Source organism: Chionomys nivalis, chromosome 23, assembly GCF_950005125.1.
Source record: "Chionomys nivalis chromosome 23, mChiNiv1.1, whole genome shotgun sequence".
Classification (NCBI taxonomy): Eukaryota; Metazoa; Chordata; class Mammalia; order Rodentia; family Cricetidae; genus Chionomys; species Chionomys nivalis.
In genome coordinates, this window is record NC_080108.1 from 766,258 (window position 1) to 789,409 (window position 23,152).

At 48.9% G+C, this 23,152-nt stretch overlaps 1 protein-coding gene across 2 annotated transcripts in view; it reads left to right on the forward strand.

Moving 5' to 3' along the window:
• Slco2b1 (solute carrier organic anion transporter family member 2B1) overlaps window positions 1–23,152 on the forward strand; it is a 46,119-nt gene that overhangs the window by 11,640 nt on the left and 11,327 nt on the right. For both annotated transcript variants that reach the window (XM_057756407.1, XM_057756408.1), the window contains exons 2-8: window positions 1,280–1,416; window positions 2,588–2,725; window positions 4,115–4,271; window positions 7,506–7,739; window positions 8,073–8,171; window positions 10,842–11,032; window positions 20,736–20,829. In XM_057756407.1, the coding sequence (XP_057612390.1) occupies window positions 1,280–1,416; window positions 2,588–2,725; window positions 4,115–4,271; window positions 7,506–7,739; window positions 8,073–8,171; window positions 10,842–11,032; window positions 20,736–20,829 (1,050 nt within the window). The remainder of the gene's footprint in view (window positions 1–1,279; window positions 1,417–2,587; window positions 2,726–4,114; window positions 4,272–7,505; window positions 7,740–8,072; window positions 8,172–10,841; window positions 11,033–20,735; window positions 20,830–23,152) is intronic.

Sequence of the window (23,152 nt, forward strand, 5' to 3'; positions counted from 1 at the left end):
CTGGTACTTCCCTCTGTTGTATTTAGTCAGAAACCACAGCCCACAGGATGGATCGACTCACTCCAAGTGAATCCTCCTCAGTTAAATCTCTCACAGACATGCCCAAAGATGTGTCTCCTAGATAATTATAAATCCCATTAAGTTAACAATCACAATTAACCATGACATGGGCTGTGGTTCTCAGGGCTGGAAGGATAGCTTAGTGGTTAAGGAAGTGCACTGGTCTTGTAGAAGACTTCAGTTCCATTCCTAGCACCCACATCAGGAAGCTCAAAAATGTTTGGAACTCTAGCTCCAGGGAGTCCCATGTCTCTGACCTCTGTGGACATATGCACACATACCTACATGTCCACTTTAAAAACAGTCCTCTGGCTCCAAGATACCTTGTGTGAGGAGTACAAAACCTTGGCCTGTGGAGGTTCAGGGTCTCAAGAGCCCCTTTTGAGTTTTCTTCTGGGGATGGAGATGAACTCCATGGAGTAAGAAGTGTTCTCCGGTCTCCAGCAGACCATGTGAAATGGAAGGAAACTTTATCCTGGGCAGGGGGAGGGGGTGTGCAGGACATGGAACAATGAAGGAGGCCATCCACAGGAAATGGAGGGGGTGTGGGGAAGCTCTGGTCTCCAGGTGAAAGGATGCGGGACTTGTGGGGTTTCCATTGAGATCCAGAAGCAGGAGAGAGTAACGGACGTGTTTCCATAGTTACTGTGTGAGAAAGCCATCATGGCAATGAGATCATGGGGTCCCTTACAACTCTGCCTCCTGAGTCTGTTTGTCTAGGAGAAGGTTCTATAACACACATTCTGAATAGTTGTGTGCTTTGATGTGTAACTTGTAGGCTTGACTGTTTGGCTCTGTGGCTACATGTGTGATGGCGTCCTATGACAGCAAGGGGTCTCTGTCTTATAAAGGAAAAGCTTTTGTCCCTTGGCTCTGGACCCAACCTTGACCACACCCCTGGCCTAAAGCCTACTGAAAGACTACACAGCTCATTCTTAATACGAGAGTGGTTGCTCCATAGCTTGCTGTGGGGAAAGGGGACGGCTTCTCTTTAGGAGATGTGTGCCTGAATGGAGTAAAGGGGAACACATGGGACCCATGGCCTCTCAAGAAAGTCCCTCTCAGGAGTCTCAGAATCAGAAAAGCTGTCGAGACCAACTCTCAGACCCTCACAACCGCCAATGTCATGTTTTCCAGAAACAGTTTGCTCCTGATGTCTACCTGGGTCAAGGGCTATTATCTGAGATTTTATCTCATCAGCTGCTTGGATGTCCCATAGGTGAGGGGCCCCATATGCCAGACAGAGACAACAAGACTGCGATGGGCACAGAAGACATGCACGAAAGCAAAGTCAGCATGGAGTCTCAGGATGCACTTCAGGATGCACAGCCTCCACGACTCTTCCATAGCATCAAGGTGCGCACTGCCGGACAAAGCAGGGAAGGGGCCACCAGGTCCAGCAGTTAACACCAACCACCTTTCTTCTCACTTCCCTGCCTGGAGGATGGGTTTTTGGGCTGACTCAGGGAAGCTCTTAGATTGGTTCTGGGCACAATGAAGAGCAGGTTCTCCCTGCAGCAGCTGATCCATTTTAGTCTGTAGATGATGGAGGATGATACCCTTGCTTCTCGTTCCCTTGGAGACATGCTCTGCAGTCCTAAACTTGTGTGAACACTGGAGTTCTGGCTCCACAAGAACGTAAAGACTCACCCAGTAGTCGTCAGATCCTGTGCAGAGTGTCACATACCTGATCTTTTCTGTTATTGTTTTATTGACGAGGATGGAAAACTAAACCGTGCACTTCCTAGGCCAGTGTTCTGCGGCTGAGCCTCACCCTGAAGATCTGAGTTCTCAGTAATCCTAGGAGGTGAAGCCCTTGCCCTGCCCTAATGAAGAGACAGAGTCTCCAAAGTTTTGAGCAATGCCTTAAGCTCTGGCCTAAATGCTCTTAGATTTTGGTTCTTTGAAGCAAGGTTTTCTTCCTCTAGGAATTCTGCCAGCTTTTTCTGGGCAGGCTGGGTTGTTTGGGGTGAAGTGGGGTGGGACAGCTTGGGAAAGTCAGAAGAAGGAGTGTTTCCGCAGCAACCCTGTGAGAAAGGGGTGGGAATGGGGTGGAGATGGAGCTGGGAGATCTAGGAGAACCTTCTGGGGAAGAGGGTGTTGTGTCGAGCAGGGAGGAAGGTCCAGCCCAATGCCCGTGGAGATCAGAGGGTCGGAAGGGCTCTGATGTGTCTATTTTTAGTTAAGGGTATCTCTGGTAGCTCCCATGTTCCTAAGTCCTACCTTAACTTGTCAGCCTGAATTAGACTCCATGGGTTACTCCAATTGACTCTCTCTCTCTCTCTCTCTCTCTCTCTCTCTCTCTCTCTCTCTCTCTCTCTCTCTCCCCTCTCTCTCTCTCCTCTCCCTCCCTCCTTCCCTTTCTTTCTTGCCTCTTCACTTCCCTCCCTCTTTTTTCCTCCTCCCTTATATCTGCCCCTCCTGACTTTGTTTACCCAACTTCACACTCCCTTTGACCCAAACTCTGTCTCTATCTCCCTGACTTCTAATGGCGTTCATCCACCTGCCACCATCACTGCTTCCACAGTTCTTCGTCTTGTGTCACAGTATACTGCAGCTGGCACAGCTCATGATCTCTGGCTACCTCAAAAGTTCCATCTCCACCGTGGAAAAGCGCTTTGGACTGTCCAGTCAGACCTCAGGGCTGCTAGCTGCCTTCAACGAGGTACTGTTGCCCCCTGTCAGGAGTGAAGGCCGAGGAAGCCCTCTGCTCCCACCTCTGCTAGCCTCCTTTCTTACACCCATAGACATTTCCTTCCCTCATGAAACCCCCAATACTGTCTACTCCCCCAAATTTTCATAGCTCTCCTCTCACAGCATACTGGCCCAGGTTGAAACCCAGAAAAGTCTTCTCCAGCCCTGGACCCAGCCATCATGTCCTTAGGAGCTCTTTGCTAGGGGACATGAGATATTTGCTAGCTTGTCAGAGTTGGGGAGACACCCACCCTTCATGTGGATCCTTTGTATCATGGGTCCTGTAGCTATTGGCTGTCCCAGGAAGAAATCACAGAAAGCCATTTTGACTGTCCCAGAGAGAGGCTTGAGTTACCTCCAAGACACCCTCTGACTAACCTTGGGGTGACAAAAGGGAGGGGTAGCCCTGCAAGGAAGGTCTGGCCCCAGGATGCCCTGGATCCACAGGCCCCTGCCTGTGGCCCTCAGCCAGGCAGGGAAAGGCTTAGCTGCTCCATGTGAATTCAGTGGAAATCGGTTCTGCTGGGCCTCAGCCATCCCTCACAGATGCTGTCACTCTCTGGGAAGAAAAGTCTGTTCTCCCCAGTCCCAGTCAGTGAAATTCTCTTCCCTGGAGAATAAGCCACATTCCTCTAGACCCAAGGCCTGGCCCACCAGCTGCACAGCTGTCCCATCCCCCATGGGACTCAGCATGATGTTACTCTGAGATCTCAAGTGTGGGAAGGGAAAGTCAGTCCATTTGGTAAACGGGAATCATCCCTTTACCCCACAGTTGGGACCCAACAGCCCCTGTTGATGCAGCTCACTCCCTTTGAGGATCCTGGAGCTCCGCCACCCAACTCCTAGATCCCTGGGATGATGAGGCTAAGAGTTGAAATTCCAAGCCTCAACCCCCTGGTTTCAGATTTTTTTATTTTTCCCCCTCTCATTCTTGAGGCCCCTGAGGCTCCAAATCTTTTCCTTCAACTGCTTGCTCTCCTCCAAGGTGAACTCAATCAACCAGCTTTGTCCTCATTTTTCTCCTCTAAAGAGGCAATGAGACCCTTCCCTTTCCTAGGAAGACTCAAAATCTGCATGTTATTGTCAGTTTTGCATTGTGTTTGTTAGTGAGATGGGGTCTCACTATGTAGCCCAGGCTGGCCTTGAACTCCAAACCATCTTACCGGTAGCCTCACTTGCTCTCTGGAGTATTGGGATGGCAGGCATCAGCCATCATGCCTGGGTCAGAAACTCCATCCCACACATACCCAGAGGATTTGTTTTCAAACTAGCCAGTCCAATGCACAGATGGGGACACCGGAGGTAGCCACAGGAAAAATGGACTTTGCCATACTTTAATTGTTATTCCATCCCTTTGCAGGTAGGGAGCGTATCCTTGATCTTGTTCGTGAGTTACTTTGGCAGCCGAGTTCACAGGCCCCGTATGATTGGCTGTGGGGCTATCCTGGTGGCCCTGGCAGGCCTGCTCATGGCACTTCCACACTTCCTCTCGGAACCATACCGCTATGACAACTCTGGTAAGAGACTGGGCAAGTGATGACGGAGGAACTTCAGTCCTGAGCGTGGGATCCTTTCCCAAGCCTGCATCCATCACTCTAGTGTACCTGATAGCCCTCCCTACCCCATCCCCAGTCTTTCTGATCCCAGTTCATATAAGGAAGGGTAGCCACAGGGCAGAGGTGAAATGTTCTAGTCCCCTTTGAGCAAGGACCAGATCGTGCATCTCTGTGGGGTTTTGAGGTAAGAGAAAACTTTTAATACAGCCTGCTTTAGGGTCTGCTGTGCAGAAACCCCTTAGGAAAAATCTGTAGAATAAAATAACAGTATCATATGATGTTTCTTGGATGTCACATATAATTTGAAGCATTTCCTTTGTATTTGTCAATTTAATTTTCACAAGCATCCAAGACAGAGGAGCCAGGCTTGGTGGAACACCCTAGCACTTGGGAGGTAGAAACAGGAAGATTGGGAGTTCTAGGCTATCTTTGGCTATATATTGAGCCAAGGGCTAGCCTGAGATTCATAAGATCCTGTCTCATTTTTGTTGTTGTTATTGTTGTTCTGTTTGGTTGGCTGGGTTTTTATTTGTTTGTCTGGTTTTTTTTTTTTTGCTTTGTTTTGGTTTTTGGTTTTTCTAGACAGGGTTTCTCTGTGTATAGGTAGCCCTGGCTGTCCTAGAACTTGCACTGGCTGGCTTCAGACTCACAGAGATCCACCTGCCTCTGTCTCCAGAGTGCTGAGATTAAAGGCATAATCTGACCAAGACCCTGTCTCAAAAAGAAGAAAAAAAATCAATGTTTGTCTTAGTTAGGGTTTCTATTGCTGTGAAGAGATAACATGACCACAGCAACTCTTATAAAGGAAAGCCTCTAACTGAGTGGCTTAGTTTCAGAGGTTCAGTCCATTATCATCATGGCGGGACATAAAGGCACGCAGGCAGACATGGTGCTGGAGAAGGAGCTGAGAGTTAAGACATCTTGACCCACAGGCAACAAGAAGTGGTCTGAGTCCCTGGGCATGATTTGAGCATATAAGAGACCTCAAAGTCTGCCCCCACAGTGACACACTTTCTCCAACAAGGTCACACCTACTCTAACAAAGCCATACCTCCTAATAATGCCTTTGCCAATGAGTTTATGGGGGCCAATTGCATTCAGAAATACAACAATGCTTGAATGTGTGGATGAATATAGTAAAATTAATTAGTTAATTAAATGATTAACAGGATTTTGTTGAGAGTCTAATTGAAAAAAAGATGTCCCTCAGAGCAACCAGCCTGAGTACTCATTTTCCTCTCCTCTTCCGTCTACCCACTCATCCATCCATCACTAATTTATCCATCTAATAGTTCATGTAACAAGCCTATCCTACTGCCCTCTGTACTCAACCCTTCAGGGCCTTCAGACTTCTCTCCAGGAGGCTTCCAGCCTAGGAGAGGAGAACAACAGACAGAAAACCCAGCATGCCAGTTTCACCTTAAAAGTGTTAGGACCAGGAGGTGGGACCATGAAGCAGACATATCCTGGAAAATATGGGGGTGGAATGGGCAGTTCTGCATAGCACCTGGCTGCTTAGGAGGCAGGGAGAGTGAGCCCTTGGGGCCCTGGGTAGGGGAAGAACACTGGTGGCTGGAGGGAACTACCAAGGGCAAGAGGAAGCAGCATGGGAGGAAAGGTGAACATTACGGGGTGTGGGGTTTGGCACGAACAGGGTCCCCCAAAATGAAAAAGTGCAGAAAACCTAAAGAAAGCAGAGAACCAAGCTTGGTGATTCATACCTATCATCCTATCCCTCAGAAGGTAGAGGCAGGTGGATTGCCACAAGTTTGAGGTCACCCTAGGGCACAGAGTGAGTTCCAGGCTGCTCGGGCTACATTGTGACCTCTTGTCTCATATTTTCAAAAATGCTGAGTGGGTCTCTAGAGTAGAGAGGAAGGACAGTTGTCGACAGGGCATCTCGGGATGCTGAAAAAGTAAGACTTTCTCGTGTTTCTTTGCCCAGAACTTCTACTTTAGCAGACAGTTTTCTGTGCAAGGTCACACTGTGTTCTCCCTGCCAGTTCCGAGCTCTTCTTGTCTGAACCTCTCCCGGCTCTGACAGGCACAGCCCTTTGCACGGTTTATCCTCTCTGCAGTAGTCATGTGTTTGTGTAACAAGCCAGGCTGTCCGGAAGACCCTGGAGACACCCAGGGATGTTAACGGCAAATGTGAACTCCAGGGTGATCGATGTCTGCAATGCCCTCTGGGAACTAGACAGGGCCACTGCTCACTACCCCCTGCCAGTGTCCCCATGGGGCAGAGGTTTCTACTATTGCCTCTGGACCCCAAGACCAAAGAGGGAGATGCAAGGCCAGGCCCACACCTGGGCACCACCCAGAACTATTCTGCTTTTAAACTCCTAATGTTGAGAGAACGTCAGTTCTGGGAGAATCACTTAAGGGATGAGGACTAGAGAGGCGAGGGTCACACGGTGGGAGAGCCACTAATGACTTTGGCTACATGGTTCTTCCCAGTACCGGGTGTGACTCTCGGGGTTAGCTTGACACCCTGACCCTGCTGTCACAGAAGGAGGGCCACTTCAGCACAGTGGGGGCAATAATAGAATGAGGGTCTCCTCAAGTTTGCTCACCAAATATTGGTCAAGGAATAAATGTCTGGTGCTAAATTAAGAAAATGTTCTTTCCTACACTTTGTGTCCATGTCCTGAACTCAAAATGAATGAACTCTCTCCCCAAAATGAATACCAAGGACATCAGAGCCCACCATGGTCTGGTGGCTTCCTGCTCTTGCCCAGCCCTGCCTGTAGCCCTGGCTTGACCCTACTCCGTGACTTGTTGTTTGGAACATCTCATTCCAACACTGTGTGCTTTTGAGGCCCCGGGTTTGCCCTACTGTGGACTCTCCTAGGAATATCCCTTCCCTCCTCCTTTCTTGAAAACTTCTTTATTTGTCTTTCTCCACCCAGTTCATACTCAACCTTTTTTAGTAACCCCTGTCCCTCCACCCAAGAGCCACCACTTTCCTGACCCTTCTGAATGTCCCTGCTTGGAAAGGTGACCAGTAATAAATTAAGACCAGGAATGGGAAGTCAAACTAAGGAGCCCAGATGATTGACATGTTTCTGGTTCACAGACCTAGATCCCTTTAGGATTTGGGGAATCAAGTGACTTATACCCAAGCACTCAGGACAGCTCCTTACCTCTGATATTGCTCATCTTAGCTATGGTCGTATTCTTATTTTCTTCTCTCAGAAGATAAATCGCAGGACACGGAAGCTTCCCTATGCCTACCCACGACTGTGGCTCCAGCCTCTACCCCCTCCAATGACAGTTGTTCCAGCCACACAGAAGCCAAGCATCTTACTCTGGTGGGGATCATGTTCACAGCGCAGACCCTGCTCGGCATAGGTGGTGTGCCCATACAGCCCTTTGGTATCTCCTACATTGATGACTTTGCCCACCACAGCAACTCACCTCTCTACCTTGGTAAGGATGGTATCTTCCCTTAAGCTCTGAGAAGGGGACAGGAGTGAGAGAGGCCAAGCATGCAGATGGGCCAAGAAAATTCTGGTGAAGTCCTAGAGAGCTCCCGAACCATGAGACCAGGAGTCAGGACTGCTCTTGGAAGACTGAGCAGGCAAAGAGTCACTTGAAGCAGGCAGAGACACCCACTGAGGGTTGTTAGAGACCCTCTGAGTGTAGGTAGGGACCCACCATGGATAGGCAGGGAGCCACGGAAGTATGGGGGGACCTACTGGTGATAGTCAGAGAGATGTTGACGGCAGACGGGCAGGATTTTCACCAAGACTTGTATTGCAGGGATCCTGTTTGCAGCAACCACGATTGGGCCCGGCATGGCCTTTGGGCTAGGCAGCCTCATGCTGCGCCTTTATGTGGACATTGACCGGATGCCAGAAGGTGAGCCTGTGGGGTATACATGTACCCTCCAGGGTACACACACACGCTGTAGCTGACTGCCAGTCTTACAGGAGGCGCAAAACCAGGAACCCATTTGGGAGCCCCAGCAGCAATACTGACCATGGACAAGCCTTTTCCTTTCACTCTCTGGGCCTCAGTTTCCTCATTCTTGAGATAATCTCTATCCTCCCATCTCCCAAGAGTGTCGCCAGAATCTAGTGAAGTGTCAGAGATGATAAACTGTAGAGTACCATCTTCTGAGGAGCTGTGCCCTCCTCTGTCACCACCCTCCCTCCCCTAGGCATAGGCATATTGTTGACAGGTAATAAAACAGACCCTCTAAGCTTATGGGGAACAACGTCTTAGGGAGGGAAAGCTTCCTAAGACCAGGGCCAAACCATACTAAGAATTGAGAGCGGAGTTCAGTGACTCGTGTGTTCTCTTGGGCCTCTCCCAGCTGAGACACAGCCTAGGGAACCTCAAAGCCCCTTTTAGACAATGGACTACCTCAGAGTCTAAGAAACTTCCAGAGGCATCATTTGGGAAACTACCCTCAGATCAGCCAGAGGTCAGAATGGGCCAAGGAGTCTGGTTAGAGCTTGGTTTGAAGGTGGCCAGGAAGAGGTGTGTAGGGGCCCCAGGGCCCTGGATCCCTGTGTGTTCCAGGGGATGGGGTTCAGAGGGGTGAGGTGTTCTATTAGAGCAGGTCACTGTGGCTTCTTAGCTGCCCGATTGTCACACCAGCATGTGAGTACCAGGTGCCCCTTCTGCCTCCTACGGCTCAGAAGTTCTGTTCCTCACTTGGAAAACCACCATAACACATATGTGACTGGGAGCGGGGCATTCTCTAGCTTTTTGCATGGGTTCCTCCAGTTAGGACAGGTCTGGACTGTTATGCACAACCATCATGAGTAACAATTCTGCCTATATCTCTTCCTTCTAGAACACTGGACCCCAACACCAGACCTGAGCTCTGTTACTAGCTAGCCCCTTGATAGCCTGAGAGAGAGGTTCTGGGATTTGGGGTGACCTAGGCTTCCCACCCACCTCCACTTGGTAGAGAGTGTGTGTTTCCTGTCACCGTTAATATCATCTTGGCCCACAGGGTGGATGTTGCCTCTGAGCCACCTCCTAGGTCCTTTCTTCATGGAGGATTGGAAGGGTGGGCGGTTCCTGCCTGCTGCAGGCACAGGCTAGCATATGCATGAAGAGGAGTCAGGCTCTCTCTAGTCTGATGCGGGGCCAAGGCAGACAAGAAACAAGGAAAGCATTGAGTAGAGAAGCCACACCTATACTGGATCTGGAACTCCATTTGCTAATTGCCAGCTGTGTTCCTTCGCCCCTTCCCAGAGACAGGCTCAGGATCCAGCACCTGGAGAACAGGCTGTGCAAGCTGCTGATTGGTGCTACCGGGGACTTGTATTTTTATACAGTACCTGTGAGCCTGGGTGTTGTGTAACTTTTCCTGGAGAGAAGTGAGCAAGCGTGTTTTCACCCCAGATAGGGCAATGATGACAGACCAAAGAAACAACTGCGTCTTAGGCAAGCCTGGTACGCCAGTGCGTTTTTTAGAGTTACTTAGAGGAGCGTGGAGGACGCGAGGGCATCACTGAGAGGCCACTACAGCTTGGGTGACCACACACAGAAGCTGTATCCCTGGAGTCCCCCACACAATTTGCAGATGTCCCAACAGAGAGACTCGTCCTGCTCAGAAACTGCTTCCTGCTTTTATAACTGTAGAGAGGGGCTCATTGAGCTGGTAATTTTCTCAGCCTCCTGAGTCTTAAAATCCTCCCTTCAGAGAAAACAGAAGATCCCCCCTCTTCAGCCTTCTGCTTTATAAGTTTTAAGGGCAATTATGCATCATGTTCTAAATAAAACAGGCAAGATACCAAAACCACGGGGACGGGACTTGTTAAAGGAACACATTCATTAGCCACCTTCCCCCCAAGCCTGTGGTCATTTGAAGTAGATCTTCAATATCACCAAATATGTCTGTTAAACAGTCCCAGTTATTTTAAATGTACAGATCTGAAAACAAAAGCAATCCCACCCTCATTCAGTTCAGTAACATCACGTTGTCTAATAGCGGAAATTGCAATGGGAATAGAAGCAGGAGAGGAGGAGCAAGTGGCTATAAAACCCACATCCCTCCAAGTGCTTTCCTTCTCTGTCTTTCATGGATTTTGAGACAGGATCTCATATAGACCGGACTGGTTTTAAAGTCAATGCTTAGTCTAGAGTGACCTTGAGATTTTTGATTGTACTGCTTCCACTTCCCGAGCGCCCAGTTTAGATTTTAAATTTTTAATTACATTTACTTGCTCTCTCTCTCTCTCTCTCTCTCTCTCTCTATCTCTCTCTCTCTCTCTCTCTCTCTCTATATATATATATATACATACATACATATACATATTTGTGTGTGTATAATATATATACATATATATCTGTATATATACATATATTAGTTTCTGTAATTTTCCCAACAACTCTATGATGTAGAAACCTCATCTCCTAATGCCGTTGATACCTGTATGCAACAGTGGGAGAAACTGAGGCACTGATGTGTGCATTATTACAGTACTCCATTGGTTTAGAGGTTGAGGGTCCTCAGAGGTAAGTAATGACAACCAGCTGTGATGTTAACACTGTCACGGTTTTCTATTCCAGGAGGTATCAACTTGACCCCCAAAGACCCCCGATGGGTAGGCGCCTGGTGGCTGGGCTTCCTCATCTCTGCTGGATTGGTGGTACTGGCTGCCATCCCCTACTTCTTCTTCCCCAGGGAAATGCCCAAGGAGAAACATGAGCTTCACTTAAGGCGCAAGGTCTTGACTGGTGCAGCCTCCAATGTCAGCAAGGTAAGCATCCTCCATGTACTGGCCACAGAACCCACCATAATGCTTCCTAACAGAAGCTTCATCCTTCCTGAGCAAGCTCCAGTGCCCCTCCCAACAGGCCTGCCCAGTGGCCATCGTGTGTCCCTTCCGTGACTCAGGAGATGTGGGGCCAGAGGTAGGATAAAATGAGCATGCTCAGTGAGCAAGCCATGGACTCCTGCAAGGAAAGCACAGGCGTGCGGGGCTCATGCCCTCCTGCATTGGCCACTTAGAAATTCTGGAGATTCTGACCATGCTGGAAGATGCTGAAGGTGGAGGTTGTTGTTGAGCTTGGGTCTAAGAAGAATTCCTGAGGGAGGAGGGGTTTGAGTTGGATACACAGGCAGAAAAGAGGGGTGAGCCGAGGGATGCTGGGTGCACACAGCCTTGGCAAAGGATTCCACAGCAAACATGAACCTGGCCCCTTCAGGCTGACAGGACTAAAATACACATAGAGCAGGCTGGGCCAGGCTGGAGGGAGTCACAGCCTTGTCCAAAGTCACACAGCTGAAAGAGAGACCAGGAGCTGTGAACCTCAGGGCAGGAGAGGCGGTTCTAAGCCAACAACTCCCAATTTTCCAGGAATTCACAAAAATATGAGGCCTCAAAGACAATAAGTTGATGTCAAATGAAAGAAAAATGACAAAACTTACTCTGCTCCATGCTGGGGTCTGACCCTCTCAGACCTTACACATGTAGGGCAGGGACTCTACCGCTAAGCTATGCATATCTGGCCATGGAAGCAAGCTTTAAGTTTACGACGTAATTTCAATCTCATTAATATTTTAATACATACAGACTTGACTATATATTCAGAAGCTTTGTGCGTTGTGTGTTTCCCAAGCGTGTGAGGTACTTGTTAAAACTGCAAAAGTATAAATTAAGGTGCTTGCTAATAAACCATTCTAATTGCGAAAGGACAGTTCTTATTAATCTGCCAGATGTTCTGCAGTGAAAGGAATTCTACTTTCTGTGGTGGCCACAAGCTTTGCTTCTGAGAGTGTTCACTGCCATGTGGGAGGGGGGCCTCCCTCTTAGAACAAGAGAGTTTGACCTAGGAAGTGGACCTGAAAAAGGCCATTTCTTTTTTTTGTCTTTTTTTTTTTAAATAAACTCTCATTAGAACATGAGTTTGAGTCTGACTATGCGAGGAGGATTTGAGAGAGGCCACCAAGACTCTGAGGCTATAATGGGAGCAGGCAGCGGAGCATCTACGGGCAGGGGAGAGGATGGACACAGGATCTGCTGCTCCAGGACAGAACTTGCCCAGAAATGATGCTGGGCTGACAGTGCCGGGCTGTCTCAGAGGCATGGGGAGGGCATTTCAGCAGAAAATGAGAGTTTGAAATCTCAGTTCTAGCTAGCTCAGGCCATGATTCAAATTCCCAGAATCTGGAGAGGAGCCCTTGGAATTAGGAGTGTCACTTAGGAGGACAAGAGACTGTGTGACTGGTGACAGATACTCTGAGTTGGGCCCTATTTTTGGACACGGAACAATAGGAGTGGGTGACTGTCTGCTGGGCTGGGTCACAGGTCAGTCACTTCCCTGTGCTTGCCGCCGACTGTGGTGTGCATAGGCGCAGAGGTCGGGTTGCTGTAGCACCACCCAGCTTCCTCGGATTCTGAGAATGTACAGTCCCAGCTACTGGAGTCAGCTTAGAGAGCTGTGTGCCATGAAGCTGGGACACGGGTCCTGATCGTATGTCTGGCTGGCTGACTGCAAACACCCTGTCAGCTCATGGGGTTCTGGGAGGCAAGAAGCCGAGAGGTTCTTAAGAAAAGATTGAAGGGCTGAGAACACAGGGATCTGCTTCCAACGGCTCTTGGGCAATAAATATTGATGTGGGAGGGATTGATTCTCTGCCTCCATCTCCTTGAGGCTGCCAGGGCTGGCCAGGCTGCTTGCAATAAAGTTTGGCTGGCCTGGCCCATAAGGATCCCTAGTGAAGAGCGTGGAGGAGAAGGGGTCCCGCAGGGTAAGATTGGTGCTAGACCCTGCATGTGTCTGTCCTGCAGGGAGGGCGCATAGGTAAGAAGGAAGAAGTCAAAGCTAGACTGTTTGGAAAATCTTTTAAAATGTCTTCCCCTAGACTTAGTGCCCAGGAGCCCCCTAAGTACCCTAAAGGTAAATGCAGCCATTAAAGGTATCCAAATGGCTTTGATACATAATCTAAGGCTTGTCTTATCATGAGAGGGTCTAGCCTGTGCCTAATGGGTGGCCACAGATTTACAGACTGAGGCTATGTCCTCTAACCGACTCCCTGTCACTGGGTTGTTTTTACAGGGAAGTTGAGGGAGACACCCATACACCTGCCCTGAGGAGTGGAGAAAGGCCAGGTGCAGGGATCGGTACCTAGGTGGTAGCTCAGGGATGAGGGTTTGGCAGAGCAAAAATGGCCTCTTGAGGGCTCCCTGACAAATTTCTGGATGCATTTCCCCTTGGGTAGCAGTGTCCCTATTCACAGCACTTTCCAGTGTTCACAGGTCTCTCAGAGAATTTGCTCTGGGGCTGAGCCAGGCACTGGGAAGGGCCTGACTGCCTGCTTTCCTTCCTGGCAGGTCTCTTGCTTCTTGCATCAAGGATCCTGGCCATAGCCAGACTCCAAGTGCCCACTGGGTGCCATGACCTTCTACTGGGTCCTTTGTCCGAGATAGCTGTGTGTGTGTATATTATTCCTATAATAATTCTGAGTTTAGAATCCCAAAGGTATAGGCTTAGTGTTCGGGGCTTTGTGTTTGTTGTTGACTGGTTGGGGGTCTTAATTTTTTTTAATTGTTTTTATTGAGCTATACATTTTTTCTACTCCCCTCCCCTTCTACCTTCTCCCATGACCCCCATGCTCCCAAGTTACTTAGGAGATCTTGTCTTTTTCTCCTTCCTACGTAGATCCATGTATGCTTCTCTTAGGGTCCTCTTTGCTGTCTAGGTTGTCTGGGGTTGCTGACTGTAGGTTGGTTTTTCTTTGCTTTATGTCTAGAAGTCACTCACTTATGAGTGAGTACATATTGTCTTTGTCTTTCTGGATCTGGGTTACCTCACTCGATACGGCTTTTTCTAGATCCATCCATTTGTCTGCAAATTTCAAGATATCATTAATTTTTACCACTGTGCTTTGGCTAAAGAGTCCCAATGAAAGTCGTCCTGGCATCTGAGTAGCGGGGAGAAAGGCTGGGTGGGGGATTCTTATGATGCCTGCACCCCCTGACTCAGCTCTGCTACCTACTAACCCTGGAATCTACAACACATCTACATTTTAAAATTACATAAGAATGAAGGAGGCAAAGTCTGGGGATAGATGGTCTAGTGCCTGGCACAGGCTCAGGGTGTAGGGGGCTTATTTTATCTCCTTTCTCTACCAGGCCAGATTTTAAGGGAGAGAAGAAAAACAAAACAGAAAACTACCTTCTCCCCCCCCACCAATGTTCTTAAATGCTTTTTTTTTTCCTAGTTAAAGAAGCACTAGTTGGTTTTTTTTTTTTTTTTCAAATTGATCTTTTAACAAGCAAGTAAAACACGTGCCTGTGTCTGGTGTACCGAATGTTTTGATCTGTGTATTCAGGAGGCCACGGCTACCCCAAACTGTCCAGCAGACTACCTCACCTGGTTGCCTGCTGTGGACACTTAAAGATCAACTCTTTCGGCAATTCTAAGGTTTCCAACACTATGCTGGGTCTCCGTCATCATCATGAATGCAGTAGAGTCCTCTTGAACCTGTGCCTCCTGTGGAGCTGCAGTTTGCATGCCCCCTACAGCAGCTCCCTAGTCTTCCCCCCCCCCCAGCCCCTGGGAGCCACCGCTGCAACCTCCCTGCCCTGAGTTCCAGTTCCTTAGACTCCACCTACAAATATCTGTTGCGTCTGGCTGCTTACACTTTAACGTAATGCCTAACAAATGAAGGAACTCTGTTCCGTGTTAAGAACAGTTCTCACGTGGTCTTCATCCGCTCACCTTCTAATAGACTGTTGCTAATACACTTAGGCTGACTGAATCCCAGTCATTGTGACAGGTACTGCCGTGAACGTGGGCACGTGGCTTCCTCTGACACTAGACATTGCTGGTTCACCTGCCTATTTATGTTAGAACTTACGTTATTACAAGCCTAGGACTGTATGCACACCCTGTCTGCAAGCAAGTCTGATCCCCAGTCCTAGTCTTGCCTTTTTTTTTTCCTTTTTGAGACAAGACTCTGTGTATTCCAGGCTTGTTATATAGCCAAAGAGGACCGTGAACTCCCAATCCTCCTACCTCCACTTGCCGTGTGCCGGGAATACCGGCAGGGGCCACCATACCTAGTTTATGTGGGAGTGGGATTTGAACCCAGGACCACTGTACTAACTGAGATACACTCCCAGCCCTGTTTTTAGTTTTTGTGAGGCACTTTCACACTTTTCGGCTTACACTTATTCCCATTTCCACCAGCGGTGTGCTGTGCCCTTCCACAGCCTCACTAGGGCTTTTGTCTTCTTTTTGCTGACCACTCTGACTGGAGTGAGGCGATTGACCACTGTTTATTTGCTTTTCGGAATCGTCTTTCCATTATATCGGGGACAGAGTTTGAGACAGCTCCCACCAAACCCAGGTCTGGAGCTAAGGAAAAGAGTAGGAATTAAGCTAGCATTTATTCTGTTCCTCCTGCACGCTCCTGGGTTCCAGGTGTGCCTTATCTCATTGAATCTACTGCCCGCCCACGCAGCAGATACAGTATGGATGTTCTTTTTTACCTCTGAGAGACTTGAGCTGCAGAAAGTAAACAGCGTAGTCGCATGACTTATAAATGCTACTGAGGTTCGGTTCCGGAAAACCTCTTCCCATGCCTGTTCTCGACTGATCAATCTATCAAGACAAAAGAGCAGCGGAAACAAATACAAGCAAAGGATTCATGGAACGAGAGAGTAGCTAACACGCGTGGAGAGGTCAACCTGGGGAGGACAAGTGAGCCACTTAGTGGTGTTCTGCTCCAATCCCCTACCCCGTCCCCTTAGAGGGTCATCAGCCCTCAGGGAACTGGTGCCTGTGCCCACTTTCTGTGACGGCACCAGGTAGGCACTGAGAGCCAGCAGGGGACCCAGCTTCAGGATGAAGCCTTCTAGGACCTTAGCTGTCCTCAGAGATAGCTTCAAGATGGCTAGAAGCCCACATCAAGACCTATTCACAGCCCTGTGTGTCCTGTAGGCTTGCCGCTGTCAGCACCAAGTTCCAAGAGAGGAAGTTCTATTGGGCTTGCTGACCTGGGCAAACCGCAGGCCAGATGGGCCACCCCAAGCCCTGCTGGATGACAACACAGTGCTTCCTGTCTGAAGAACCCACAGTTAGTCAGCGCTCCTCGAAACAGATGCCGTTTGAAAGGTAGAAACAAATGGAAGCATAGGGCGTGTGAATCTGGGGCATTGGGGCTTCTGCCTGACACCCCAGAATAAAGTCCCCATCTCTTCATCCAGCTGTAGACCCCCCAGGTCTGGCCCTATTCTATCACCTGTCTCCAGTTGTTGCTCTGGGGAGTGCTGGCTGTAGTTAAATTTGGAGTAGTAGTGTCCACAGTCTGCCCCAATCCAGGCTCCATCCACCTCCATGCCTCGGGTCATATTGTGCCCTGCTCTGTCACCTCTCCCTCCCAGCCGCACCTCTTCTGAGCTCCTGAGCCCCTGCATATCTGTCTCTCCTTTCCTGTCCCCAAACCCCATCTCCATTGTCACAACACGTACCGGGCCAGCTCTTCCGTATCTCCTGGGTAGCATTCCCCACATGGCATTGCCCTTCACCAAACAAGAGCAATAAGACACCTAGCATCAAAGGGATAGCACCTGAACTGAAATGACAGGGCGATTTGAGTGCAGCCAACCTGACAGGCATGCACACATAAGGGCCAGCTCACACTGTGACCTGGGCACAAAGCTCACAAGATTGCCTGTTCCTCCCTGGCGAGAAACGTGGGGAAGTTGTCGGTCTGTGCCATGTAGCTTCTCCTACTTCCTTCCACTCCTGGCATCTTTCCCTCAGCTCTTCGGGCCACACCATTCTCCCTGGATGTGACCAGGGCTACTATCTAAGGCAGTGTGTCCAAAAGAGGTTATCAATGAGTAGACTTGTGTGGATGGTGATAAAGTCTCTAGCAACTACATTCAAGAGTCAACACGACGATAATTTAAACTGGGCACGACATTACAGACTTGTAATCCCAGCACTTGAGATGCAGAGGCAGGAGGATCAGGACCTTGAAGTAACCGTATGTGATAGTTCATGGCTGTCGTCCCAGCACTCTGGCAGTTGAGGCAGGAGGATAACCAAGTGTTTAAGGCACAGGCTCTAGGCCAGCCTGAGCTACACAGTGAGATTCTGTTTTAAGGGGAGTTCAAGGTCACCTTCAGTCAACCGGGACCACATGAGACCTGTCTCAAAAAATAAAAAGGTATACAAACACACATTTCACTAGACTAAAATATTCCAGTTTGGGCGTATAATAAGAGAGTTCATTCCTGTATCTTGAAAATGCAATATATATACTTGTGATGTATTTTAGTTGAACTAGCCATATTTTAAGTGCTCAGTCACCACATGTGACTGGCGGCGGCTGCATTAGATAATGTGACTCTGGCAGGAATGGCCAACCTCTAGCCTTGAGGCCCCTAGAACCCAGGATAGTGGTGAGTGTAACCTAGCACAAAACCTCATGTCTTAACTGTACCACTTTCTAGGTGTGCGCTGCCCATTCTTAGAGCATGTTTGCTCACGTGTGAAGAAGCAGAGCGACTCCCCACCTCCTACCTGTGCAGGTCTCAAGGAGCATAGAACAAGTCCACACACCCGAGTTCTAGCATCTCCTGGCATCTCACTCAGTTCTGCTAGCCCCTGGGGAGCTCCAGAATTCCCTGCCAGACTCCAAACTATCTCAGTCTGAGGGCTGTCTCCTAGTGTGACATCTCCTCTTGTTGTTCTTATTTTTCTTCCAAGAGCTTGGCATTGGCCGCAGCAGCTGGTGAGAGCCATCTCCAGTTCTTTTGGTGGAGATTTACCAGATAGGATTTGGCTTCGGGCCCCTGTAATAAACACCATAGCTCAAACAGAGAATGAGATAAACACAATGCCTGATTACACAGAACCCTGTCTGGCAGGGAACAACACAGACCCAGACCTATGTTTATAAAATAGGTATTTATTTCATGTCTATAAAAATGGATTTAATTTCTGTTCTGAATTCCCAATCTCCCAGATCATACAGAAAACCAACCTTGTTCTTGGTCAAGGATCCCCCACCAAGGTAAAGCAAGTCCTGAGTTCTTAACCTGTGACCACTCACCGCAGAGTCCCCAGCTCTACCCACAAGGATAAGCATTGGTCAACTCTGGTCACTGTGGCAGTACCATCTGCCACCCTGACCCGTATGGTTCCCCTTGAGGTATCCTCCTGGTATGGCAGGGAGTTTGGGAAGAACGCCTCTCTGAGCCAGGTCTCAGGGTACATGACTCCCTGCTACTAACAGAAGCTAAAGGCTGCCTGTTGTCTGCCTTGAACTCATTTCCTGCCATAGTCTTGTTTCTGGTCTTCATCACGGAGAGAACTGTAAGACCCATTAGTGCTTTCTGGCCTGCTACCACACCTCCCCCAAAACCCAGGCAAGCTGTGGCCAGCTAAAACGCAAGAAGATGGAAAGGCAAAGGGCAGGGAAGATGGCGTGCCTCGATTAATGTTTGAGTCAATTGTTTCCTGAGACAGGTCAGGCTTTGGCAGCCAGTACAAGACAAGACAGGGGGGCTTGGACAAGGGATCTCGTGATGGAGGTGGTCCATGGGGTTCTGAAACTGGGGGAGCAAGCATGAGACTTCCTTGAAAAATGAGATGGAAAGCCGGGGCACAGTGGCTCATGTACTCGGGAACAGCGGCAGGAGGATCACTTTGCCACATTCTGAGGCCAGCTTGGGTATAAAAAACTAATTCCAAGCCAATCAGAGTTACGTGATAAGGGTGTGCTGCCTTGTCTTGTGTCAACTGGACACCCAAGTTAGAGTTATTACCTGAAAGGAGAGAACCTCCATTGAGAAAATGCTTCCATAAAATCCAGCTGTATGGCATTTTCTTAATAAGTGATTTAAAGGAAAGGGTGTTTCCACCTGAGCTGGTGATTCTGGGTTCTGTAAGAAAACAGGCTAAGCAAGCCAGTGGAAGCAAGCCAGTAAGCAGCACCCCTTCATGGCCACTGCATCAGCTCCTGCCCCCAGGATCCTGCCCTGTTTGAGTTCCTGTCCCAACTTCCTTCAGTGATGAACAGTGCTGTGGAAGGACAGGCAGAATAAACCCTTTCCCTCCCAACTTCTTATTTAGTCATGGTGTTTCCTCGCAGCAATAGAAACCCTAAGTAAGATAAAGACCCTGTCTCAAAAAGAAAAAGAAATTTTAATGAGTGGAGAAGAGGTGTCCGTCTCACTGAGAAGCTCAGCCTCTCTCTCCACCCACAAATTTGGTTTCAGAGAACTGGCTTCTCCTTACTCTGGGCGAAAGTCTTCTCCCTTGACGCTGCTGACTGCTGACCTCAGGTTGCACAGAAAAATGTAATGACATCAGTCCCTCAGACACCATACGGCGCTTTCCGTGTTAGGTGATCAGAGTGGCAAAGATGTTGCTAAAGAGGATGGTGACACTGATGATGGGTAACAGCGGTGATGGCATAGGTAACCCTGGGGCTATGTTCCAACTTGATTTCCTGTTGCTGTGATAAACCCCTCAAACAAAAGCAACTTGGGAAGGAAAGGGTTTATTTCAACTCCTGGGTTACAGTCCATGGTGGAGGGGAGTCAGAGCAGACGCTCAAGGAAGACAGTTCCACTAGGGAAACTTCTTGAGGAAGATATCATGAAGGGCCGCTGCTCATGTGGCTTTCTTCCAGTTTCATGCTCAACTACTTTCTTCTTGCAGCCCAGGCCTACTTGCCTAGGGATAACCCCACCCACCGTGGACTGGTCCCGCCCACATCAATTGGCGGCCAAGAAAATACCCACAGACATGCCTGTAGGCCTATCAAATGAAGACGTTTTTTTTTCAGTGGAGGTTCCCAGGTGTGACAAGTGGATAACCAGAATTAGTCATCTCTTAATGTCGGTGATATTGATAACGGTATCAATAAGGGAAGCATTGTCAGTGACGGCAGCTGTGATAGGGCCATGAGTTGAGATGTCCTTTTGGGTGAGTTAGTCATTTGACGATAGACACGAGATTGGTGATATCGACACTGATGAAGATGGTTATATTAAAGACAAAGGTAATGATACTATAATCACAATGTTGGCAGTGATCCTGAAGGTACAGGTAACAACAATAATGACAGAGGTATCTGTGGCTAGAGCAGAGGCAGTGATGATCGTATTATGATGATATCATCATGAATAGATTGGCCATCTAACTTGTTGTGAAGACGGTATTGGAATACATAGAGAGGCTGGGACTGGTGATAGTTTGTGCCTGTGGTAATAATAGTCACCAGCGTCGTTTTTAATTTAAATTGTTTGATTTAAGGTGTTGTTACAGTTTAACCACAACAGTTTCATTCAGCCTTTCAAGTCTTCTTCTTGAGTACCTAGAGGGCCAAGAACCAACGGAACAGTGGTAGCCTGTGCCCCTGGAGAGTCACCACAGCTCCCTCACCTATGCCCCTGCCATCCCTGAACAGAATCTCTTGGTTATGTGTCTTCCCAGGGTGAGGAGCTTGCCTCTCAGCATGAGCCCTTAAAGAAAGAGACTGGATTGCCCCAGATTGCCCCGGACTTGACTGTGGTTCAATTTATCAAAGGTAAGTGAGCCCAGGCAAAAATAGAGCGAGAAAACCAGAGATGCCTTTGAGATCATACTAAACACAGTCCCTTAGTGCTTTTCTTTATTAACTAATTTGCGTCTGTGGGTATCTCATGAGTCCAGACACTCCTGGTAAGGTTGGTATATACTCCTCTCTGCTGGGAACATCTTTTCCTACTAATGTCCATCACAGTCTTTCTTGTCCCTGTAGGTCATGTTCAAGAGCCCTCTGCCCTCTGGATATGCCTGCCCCCACCCCCAGGAATGGGGCTACAAGCCACCATCCTCTGGTCTCTCATCATCCTTAGGGCTTCTGACTCGGTTCTGCCTTGTCTTTGCCCATCCTCTGCCATAAGCAGTGGACTCCTGAAGGTCAAAGCTTGTGTCCTTCCCCTACTTTCCTCTGAGCCTGCAAGCAGGAAGCCTTGAGTAAATGCTCATTAAATCTCCAGACTTCAGCATGGGTAGAAAGCCGGGGACTTGCTTTCTTGGTTCTTTGTCCTTGCTTCTCTGTGGGCTTCCGTCTCCCCCAGACAATTTCTCAGTACAGTAGGAAATAGACTCGCTGATAGGAACTTCATGCTACCCTGATCCTGACACAAGAAAATCAATCACTCAGTTACCAGAGCCCACAGTGGGGCCAGGCAGCATTTGCTAAAGAACTCAATCCTGTGGACGTTGATTGAGTGCCTGCTGTGTGCTAGGCAAGTCAAGAGGCCCTGATGTAAGGCCTGTCAGGCACTGGTCAGTGGAGGGTCTCCTGAAGTTTTTTTTTTCTGTCTCTGATCTGAGTTTCTTCACATAAAGATTGGGTTGGTAACATTTGCTTTACCTTTCTAAAAGGATTGGTGTGACCGGAAGCCTGGGCAGACAGCTCTGTCTACTATTAAAAAAAAAAAAACAAAAAAAAAAAAACAAAAAAAACCTGCCTGTGTAAGGTATGGTCTGTCCTATGAGCACACCTACCTTCCTGATCTTATCCATGCCTGAACAGAAAGTGGATCTATTATTAGGAAGGTATTATTTATCCAAAGAGATCCTTCACCTTTCCCCCAAAGACGTTTGAGGTAGGAAAGAATTTGAATCCAATTTTTTGCCAGTTTTCTAAGATTTGATGTTGGGTTGTTGGAGAAGGGAATGTCTGAATTCCATGGGGCTGGGTCTAGAGGCAGTGCCTACACTGCAGATCTCAGTCCCTCTCAACTCTGGAAGGCTCAGCACACTATACCATGGAAGACTATGTTAATCACTGCTCTGCCTCCTGCCCAGAGAGCAGCTGAAGCTGGTTGTGCAATTAAATCCTAGAGCCAGAGATCTGGACCAGTTCATCTCTGGACTGTTCAGCTTCTAGAGGAGCCTAGAGGAACTGGAGATGGAGCTATCCATAGACCTTGTGGCTAGTTAGCCAACTTGGCCTCTGGACAGCAAAGATCTACAAAGGCCATTCTGACTCCAGGGCCTGGCTTTGACTACCTGCAATCAGGAAGGCGGCAGGAGGAGAAGAAACTCTTAGAGGAGACAGTCCCTGGCTGGGGAAGATACCTGATGGGAGAGACGCGTTCTCTTACAGTCTGCACATGGAGGGGAAAGCTGTCTGATGGAAGAGACCTGGCCAGGATGCCAGAGGAGGGCTTTGTCTGATGGGAGCCACATGGTCCAGGAGTTAGAGGGGAATTTTGGCTTGAGGGAGGAAACACTACTAACGTGAAGGCACACTCATTCTGTTTAAGGCCCTCCGAGCTGGGCAAGGCTAACGAGGGAGACAAGACAGTCCCTAAGTTGAGGGAGGTCCTATCGTGTCTGCTATGGAGACCTTGTGCTAGGGGAAGCCCTGTCTTAAGAGGAGGCTGAGCATCTGAGCAGGAGACAGGCCTTGGAATTCCCCTTCAGGTAGCTAAGGAAAAGGCGTGGCCCTGCCCTCCAGGAATTTTCCATTCCTTGTGGAGAAGGCTGTCTGCTGTGGAGAGGTGGGGGATGGGCGTATAGTCTGCTGCATTGATGAGTACAGAGGAAGGAGCAGGATGGAGGAGTCCTCCGGAGCCAGGCTGATGGGAAGGACAGGAACAGAGTGGGAGCGGCAGAAGGGAGAGTGGGTCTGTGCTAGAAGTGAAGAGAGCCGGTGCCCTGGCATCTCTGGATGAGCTGAGTGTGTCCCTGCCTCTCTCTGGGGCTCACCTTGCAGGGAAGGCAATTGATATAAACCTCTCTCAGTTCATAGGGAACTTCAGATGCTCTGGGCAACTCGTGGAGGGAGGGGGAAAGAGCAGGAGGAGGAAGAGAGAGAAGAGGGGAGGGACAGGGGGAAGGGGCTGCAGCAGCTG